Source organism: Excalfactoria chinensis, chromosome 20, assembly GCF_039878825.1.
Source record: "Excalfactoria chinensis isolate bCotChi1 chromosome 20, bCotChi1.hap2, whole genome shotgun sequence".
NCBI lineage: Eukaryota > Metazoa > Chordata > Aves > Galliformes > Phasianidae > Excalfactoria > Excalfactoria chinensis.
In genome coordinates, this window is record NC_092844.1 from 420993 (window position 1) to 428141 (window position 7149).

At 68.0% G+C, this 7149-nt stretch overlaps 1 protein-coding gene across 8 annotated transcripts; it reads right to left on the bottom strand.

Moving 5' to 3' along the window:
* Window positions 1-418: 418 nt before the first annotated feature.
* Window positions 419-6642, bottom strand: RAP1GAP (RAP1 GTPase activating protein). 8 transcript variants are annotated; one of them, XM_072354506.1, is made up of 21 exons: window positions 6501-6642; window positions 5760-5832; window positions 5609-5655; window positions 5479-5517; window positions 5214-5399; window positions 4745-4839; window positions 4589-4667; window positions 4456-4509; window positions 4278-4361; window positions 4106-4206; window positions 3889-4018; window positions 3418-3645; window positions 3260-3346; window positions 3055-3189; window positions 2359-2427; window positions 2160-2266; window positions 2016-2045; window positions 1323-1386; window positions 1152-1239; window positions 1030-1085; window positions 419-943 (listed from the first exon to the last, which is right to left on the bottom strand). In XM_072354506.1, the coding sequence occupies exons 3-21, from the start codon at window positions 5645-5647 to the stop codon at window positions 935-937; spliced, it is 1680 nt and encodes a 559-aa protein (XP_072210607.1). In that variant the 5' UTR covers window positions 5648-5655; window positions 5760-5832; window positions 6501-6642; the 3' UTR covers window positions 419-934. The 8 variants fall into 8 exon arrangements, with proteins under 8 accessions (XP_072210607.1, XP_072210604.1, XP_072210605.1 ...); XM_072354503.1 differs by having other exon boundaries at window positions 1323-1434; XM_072354504.1 differs by having other exon boundaries at window positions 2016-2090.
* Between the last annotated feature and the right edge of the window lie 507 nt (window positions 6643-7149).

Consider the following 7149-nt stretch of genomic DNA (forward strand, 5'->3'; position numbering starts at 1 on the left):
GGCGGTTGGCACAGCAGTGGGGCTGCGGTGTCCCCACCCCAAACCATCCCCCCAACCTCCCCCTCTCCCCCCTCTCCCCGGCGCTGGGCTTTCCCAGAACGGGCGGTGCTGAGCTAAATTTGGGGTCTGTGTGTGGTTTGGGGTCAGAGGGAAGCGCTGAGTGGTGCGACCGCTGCGGGGCTTGGGGTCGGGGGGGTCCGGTGGGGGGGATAGACCAAAAATCCTAAAATAACCCTGCCGAGGGAATGGGGGATTTGTAACAAAAAGGCTCAGAGAGGGGAAAAGGAGGGGAAAGAAAAACCCAAACGTGGGCACCCGGCTCCAAAATCTCTGTCGTCCTCCTGCAGCCCTGGGCCCCACTGCAGCCCCCAGAGAATGGAGAACCCCCCTCCTCCCCCACCCCCAGCATCAGCTGTAGCGATAAATAGACTTTTATTTGTACATCGATACGGGAAACACAACCACAACCTGGTGGGGTGCTGAAAAAACTCCCACAGCAACAACCCCCCCCCTCCTCCAGTCTGGAGCTGTTGTCCCTAAATAAAATGGGGGGGAAGGGCAGGGGGGATTGCGGGGGAAGGGGGGGGGGTGGGAGGCAGTAACGTGTCCCCCGCTGAATTCTGAGCCCCCACATTGTGGGATTTTCTCTTTTCTTTTTCTGGAGGGGGCACACTGGGTCTGGCCCCACTCTGCTTTTGGGGTTGGAGGGGGGTTGCGCTGTGTGTGTTCCTATGCCCATACCCACCTCCCCCCCCCGGAGGGGGCACTGGGGTAAAGGAGATTGTCTGGAATCGGGGGGGTGACCCCACGGGGGGCCCCAATCCCACAGTGGGGATGATGGCTTCGGCTCCTGGATGTGAGCGGTGGGGGGCACTGCAGGGGGGCACAGCGGGGACCCTCCTCCAGCGGTGCCACCCTGGGGTTTAGGGGTCAGCTACAAGCCCTGTGCGGGGAAGAATAAGGGCTGTGCCTGTGCTGAAGGCACTGGGAGGTCACGGGTTGGGGGGGGGGGGGGGATCTCAGCCTCACCGGGGTTGGGGGGGGGCGCTCCAGCTGGATTTTGATCTCAGGGTGGCGAGCACTGCCTGTTTAGGGGGGAGCATGAGCACCCATGGGTGGCGCCAGCACCCCAATGCCGCAGGAACAGGTACCTGGGGGGGTGCCGGGGGGCTCCTCTGGCCAGGGGGGGTCAGCAGAGGTGTCACGCTGCCGGGGGGTCCCTGAGGGCGAGCGGCTGTCCTGTGGGCGCAGGGCAGGGTGACGTGGTGCAGCATCCCCAAAACCCACATCCCCCCCCCGGCCTCGGCTCCCTGCCCCCGTACCCTGCCCGGTTCGCTCACGGGGTTCTCCTCTGGCTCCTCGGCCACGCTGCCGAAGCTGCTGGCACTGGAGGACGAGCGGGAGAAGTCCTGCAGAGGCTCCGGCCTCTCCGCCCTGTGAGGGACAGAGCTGGCCCCGTGCCACCCCGGACCCCTGTACGTGTCCCACCCCCGTGTCAGTCCATCCCCTCACTGCCTCGTCCCTGTGCCGTTGGCTGCCAATGGGACCCTGTGCCGGCACCACTGCGTCCTGGTGCTACCCCACCCTGGTGAGACCCTGTTCCTGCGCCGCCCCATCCCACCCCTACCAACTTGTCTGACCGTGGTGTGTGACCCGGTGCCACCCTGTCCTCATGCTCCTTGTCCCCGCGCCACCCCATCGCTGTGTTATTGTACCACCCAGTTCCTGTGCCACCGGGTGACAGTGTGACACTGCTCCCATACCGCCCTGTCCCCATCCCACCGCCACCATCCACGTGACACCCGGCCTCACTGCATCCCGGTGCCCCTCCGTCCCCGTGTCCCTGCGTTCCCGTATCCCCCAGCGCTGTGTTCCCGGTTATCCCATGCCCCACGGCCCTGTGTTCCCGTCCCCGTGTTTCCACGTCCCGCTGTCCTCATGTCCACACGTCCTCATTCCCATGTCTGTGTGTCCCCACGTCCCCGTGTCCGTGCTTCCGTGTCCCGGTGCCGGACCTGTCGTGGTTCCGCCGGCTCTCGGGTGAGCTGTGAGCGGAGGAGTTGCCGTCGTTGCCCGTGGCGGTGCCGTCCCTGCGGGGGGACGTTGGGCGGTGATGGGGGGGGCCGACCCGACCCGTGTCCCCCCGCCCCCGTCCCCACCTGCCCGGCGCCTCCTGGATGCTCTCGATGCCGATGGCGCTGGAGCGGCGCGAGCCGAGCGGGCCGGGCCGCCGCCGGGACGGGCTCTTCCCGGGGACCAGCAGCGCCTGCGGGCGGGCGGGAGGCGGTCAGCGGTGGGTTGGGGGGGGGCGACAAGCGGGGAGGGGTCCGTCACCGCATCCCGCGCTCCGCCACGCACCTCTTCCACGGAGCCCAGACCGATGGCGCTGCCGCGGCGGCCACGGCGGCTCCCGGGAACCAGCAGCGACTGCGGCGGCACGCGTCAGGGGCGGGGCGGGGGGCGGGGCTTGGGAGCGGGGACCAATGGAGAGACGGGGCTTCGGCCGGGGGGGCGGGGCCGGGCGGGCGGTGGGAGGGGCCGAGCCGCGATCGGGGCGGGGCGAGTGGGACCGTCTGAAGGGCGGGGCTGGAGGGGGCGGAGTCTGGGAGGGCGCGGCGTGAGGAACGGAGCGGATTGGAGGAGGGAATGAGGGGGCGACGTGCGGGGCTGGGGGCGGGGCCTTGACGAGGGGCGGGGTCAGGAGAGGTGGGCGGGGCGTGCGGATAGACGGGCGGCGGTGGGCGGGGCTTCGATACGGGGCGGGACTTATCGGGGCGGGGCCTATGGGAGAGCAGAGCTAAGCGAGGGGCGGGGCTTATCGCGTGGGTGGGGGGTGCGGGAAGGGGCGTGGCGTAGCACGTGGAGCGGCAGGGCTCCGCGCTCGAGGGGCGTGGCCTGGCGTGACAAGGGGGCGTGGCTTCGCGTTCACGCGCCGGGGTTTGCATCTGAGGGCGTGGCCCCCGGCGGGGTGCGGCCCTGGAACGGGGCGGGGCTCTGTCGCGTGACCCCGCCCCTTCCGGCAGGCCCCGCCCCCCCCCCCAGCCCCCGGCCCACCTTGAAGGACTCGAAGAAGCCCGGCGCCGAGCCGTTGTCCGGGCGCTCCTCGTCGGGGCCCATCCCCAGCATGGCCTGGCTGCGGCCCTGCAGCTCCTCGTGCAGCGTCTCCAGCAGCGCCGCCCGCGTCCTCTCCTGCACGGCACGCACCGCGCTGAGCAGGGCCGCACGTGGCGCCCGGCACATCCGGCCCCGCGGCGCGCACCTCCAGCTTCGCGAACTTCTCCGCCTTGTAGCACGCGTACTCGGCGTTGATGAGCTTCGTCAGCAGAAACTCCTGGAACTCGGGACCCTGCGGGGCGGCGGCGGCGCTGGGTGGGCGCCGATGGGGCTCCTCTGCGGGCGGCACCCACCGGCGCTCACCTTCCTGAAGACGGCGGGGTCGGGCAGCGGCGGCCCGAAGAAGGGCACGTCATCGCGGGCGGTGACCGACACTTTGTAGAGGGGCCCCTGGGGGCCGCCGGGCTCCAACTGCACCACCACGAAGGCGTGCAGGAAGTTGGAGGCGATCATGTCGGGCACGAACGGGGTGTTCTCGTCCTGGAACACGACGGCCACGATGTCGTTGCCGATGTGGCGCTTTCGCTGCAGCTGTGGGGATGCAGGGACGCAGGGATGAGGTTGGGTCCTGCCGTCCGCCAGGCCCTGGGGTTGCCCCACGGGGTCCTGACACTCCATAAATACCCGGGGAGCACCGGCAGCTCCCTTATCCCCTCCAGCACCCAGTTCCACCCCGGGAACCCCTGTGCCCCGCTGGCATCCCCATACACCCCAAAACGGCCCCCCAGCCCTCACAACCGCAGCAATGACCCCACGACCCCCGTTGCCCCCCACCTGCTGCGCATCGCCCTCGGTGTAGGGCAGCTTGGTGGAGACGTGGAACATGATCTCCTTGTCCCGGAAGTGGCAGTACACCGACTCGCTGCCCGTCTGCCCATGTGTCACATCCAGCCCTCCCCGAAAGCTGCGTGGAATTAAGGGGAGAGGAATTTGGGGGGAAGGGGAAGGGGGGAACCCTCTGGGACGCCCCCATCCTGCACCCCACACGCACCCCTTGAAGTCCCGGAGCTGCACCCGCTGCCCCAGGATGTCGAGGAACTCGGTGAACGCTGGGCTCTCCTCCGTGGTGCCAAAGAGCTCTTCCTCTGAGGTCTGTGGGGACAGCAGTGGGTGCCCCCCGGACCCCCTCCCCAGATCCCCACCCTGGCCCCACACCCCGGTACCTGCCCCAGCTTTTGGTAGATGACACCAAATTTGAAGTGGTTGCTGAGCACATGCTCGTCAAAGGCGAGGATGAGGCGGGAGGCCTGGGGGAGCGTGGGGTGGTGGGTTAGGGATAGGGGTAGGGATGGATTGAGGGTTGGGGTTGGGGTGGGTGCTGCCCCCTGGCACTGTGCTCACCTTGGGATAGAGCACAGGGTAGAAGCGGTCCACGTTGATGTCCTCACACACCAGCTGTGAGGGGAGGCAGGGTGCTGAGGAGTGGGTGCAGGGGGGGCACCTATACATGCCGCGGTGGGCAGGGGGTACCAACCTTGGCCATCTGCACCACGTTGGGGAATTCAGCCAGGCAGGAGATGGGCACCACGTCATGCAGGGTGCGGGCACGGGTGCTGCGAGGTGAGGGGAGGAATGAAGATGTCATTCTCACACTCACCCAGCACCCATAGGTGCCCCCGGCCCTGCTCACCGCAGCAGCAGGTGGAGGTGCTCCTGCTCATCATACTTGAGGGAGAAGACAAGGTGGCCCAGTGCAGGGTCCAGGGAGTAGTAGTTGAAGTGTTCCTGCCAGCAGCCAGGGGGGCACCCATGGGTGCTCACACATGGGGCATCCACAGTGGACGCTCACACCCATAGGCACACACGCAACGTGGCTACCTGTCTCTCACCATCACATGATCTCCAGTATAGGCCTATGAGCACATGCCTGTGGGCCCATGGGCACACATCCTCACTGGTTCCCCATACCCACGACCACCCAGCCCTGCTGGGACAGGGTCTCTATCACCACATGCACCCATTTGCATGAAGAACCTCACCCATAAGCACCCCTGCCACTGGCCTCCCCATGTCCATCGGTGTCCATCCCCACGTGCACCCACACTCACAGGACACCTCCACCCACGCACAACAATGGGACCACGCTCCCCAGTGCCCACCTTGCCCAAGAAGTGCTTGCGGTAGATCTTGGCCATGTGGTTGCCCTCCAGCCGCACGCGGGTGCCAGGTGCCAGGTTCGGGGGGGACTCAGGGGCTCCGCTCAGCTGGTGGTTGGTGCCCTCGATCCAGTAGCCCCCAAATTGCGGCAGCAGGATGAGGGGGAACGGCCCCTCCCGGCCCAGCACCTGCACCCACAGCTGAGTTGGGTGCTCCCTGGCCCACACCCACCCAACCCCACCAATCTGGGGAGCATGGCTACGCTACCTCATGCACGCTGGGGTATGGGATGTAGTCCTCCTCTGTCTGCAAGGCAATGGGGGGGGGGGGGGGGGAGGGGATGAGTCTCTGCTGGCACCCATGGGTGCTGTCTGATCCCTCCCTCTTTGGCACATACCTTGAGTGGGGGGGGAGCGGCGCGGTGCTGCTGGGCCATACTGCTGCCTGCCGGACATGGCCATGGGGCTCCCCGCAGACAAGGGGGGCACCGGGGGCTGTGTGATCCATCCCGGTACCGGGAGGTCACCCACGGGACGGGGACAACTCACCTGGGGGTGGCGGTGCCTGTGGGACGCAGCTAGCTGGCCGAGGGCGGGCAGGAGGGGTGCATCGTGGCGCTGCCTGGGGGAGACGGGCTGCTGGGAGCTGCTCCCTGGGGGTGTCCGGCTGCGGTGGGACCCTAAACCATCGCCGCCCCCTCCCCAACAGCGTCGTCGCCCCCCCTCCCCACCCGAACCCCGCGGGGCGCCCTCTGCGGGCGGGAGGGAGCGGAGCGGGGCAGCACCACGGACAGCGGCGGGGACCCCACGCGCATCGCAGCCCGTCCCAACCGCCCCGTGCAAAAAGCGCGACCCCCCGCCCCCTGCAAAGCCCGCCAGGTGCATCCCCCCCCCCCCCACACACACACACACACATCTGCCCATGGGGCCTTCTGGAAGTGGGAGGGGGGGTGACACCCAAATATGGGGCCAGGCCGGGGTTGGGGGTAACAAGGAGAGCGGATTGCAGGGATACGGATGGGGGGGGCAGAACATGGGGTCGGGTTGGGGGGGGGGAGGGAGAGAGAACAGGTTTGGGGGTGAAACGGGGGAGGTAATTTGTAGGGTACATAGTAGGGAGGTTTGGGGACACATATGGGCTGAAGCCCCCCACGCCCAGATTCCCCTCCCCCTCCTCCCGGTACCGGCAGCGGCTGAAGGTCACGGGCCCGGCCCGGCCCTCCACGCTGCTGCGCGGCCCCGGTGACAGCGGCGGTGGGGGCAGCCCCGGGGTGGTTGCTCAGCGCTTACCGGGGGCGGCGGGAGCGGAGCGGAGCGGCGCGGGGCCGGGTCGGTACCGGTACCGGAGCGCAGCGGCGCGGCGCCCCACCGCTCGCAGCCACCGCGCCGCGTCACGTGCAGCGGGGCGGGGCGGCTCGCACGGGGGCGGCGGGCACCGGGAATGGCACCGGAACCGGCATCGGCACCGGGTACCGCCATCCCGGCCCCAGGAGCGGAGCAAACGCCTCCGTAACCTGCAGCGGCCGCGTAGACTCGCGGGGGGATCGCGGATGGGCAGCGAAGCGGGACGCGGCGGCTCCATCCTCTCCGCCCGGGCAATCAACGTCCCCTCCATCCATCCGTCCGCGTACGGAGCTCCTCTGTGCTTCCAGCCCCGAGCAGCCAAGCTGCCCCGTCCTCCCCCCATCGGTACCCGCAGTGCTCTCACATCCATCACCCTGTCCACAACCCTGAGGACAGAGTGAGTCCATTTGTCTGCCCATCCATCCTTCCTTCCATCCCTGATGCCCAGAATGAATCCATTTGCACGTCCATCCTTCTACCCAGTCATCTGCTCTTTCACCCCTGGTGCCGAGTGAGTCCATCCATCCATCCACCCCTGGAGAGTCCACCTGTCTGCCCCTTCACCCAATCAACTTCCCAACGCTGGTGTCCATTC

What these genes read in the sequence shown, in the direction of transcription:
- RAP1GAP (XM_072354501.1), bottom strand. Translation starts at nt 5,647, where the DNA reads ATGGCCCAGCAGCACCGCGCCGCTCCCCCCCCACTCAAG. An exon ending in CCGCTCCCCCCCCACTCAAG is followed by an intron (nt 5,518 to 5,608) that starts GTATGTGCCAAA and finishes ATTGCCTTGCAG; the next exon opens with ACAGAGGAGGACTACATCCC. An exon ending in GCCCCCCGGCACCCCCCCAG is followed by an intron (nt 1,086 to 1,151) that starts GTACCTGTTCCT and finishes CCCCCTAAACAG; the next exon opens with GCAGTGCTCGCCACCCTGAG.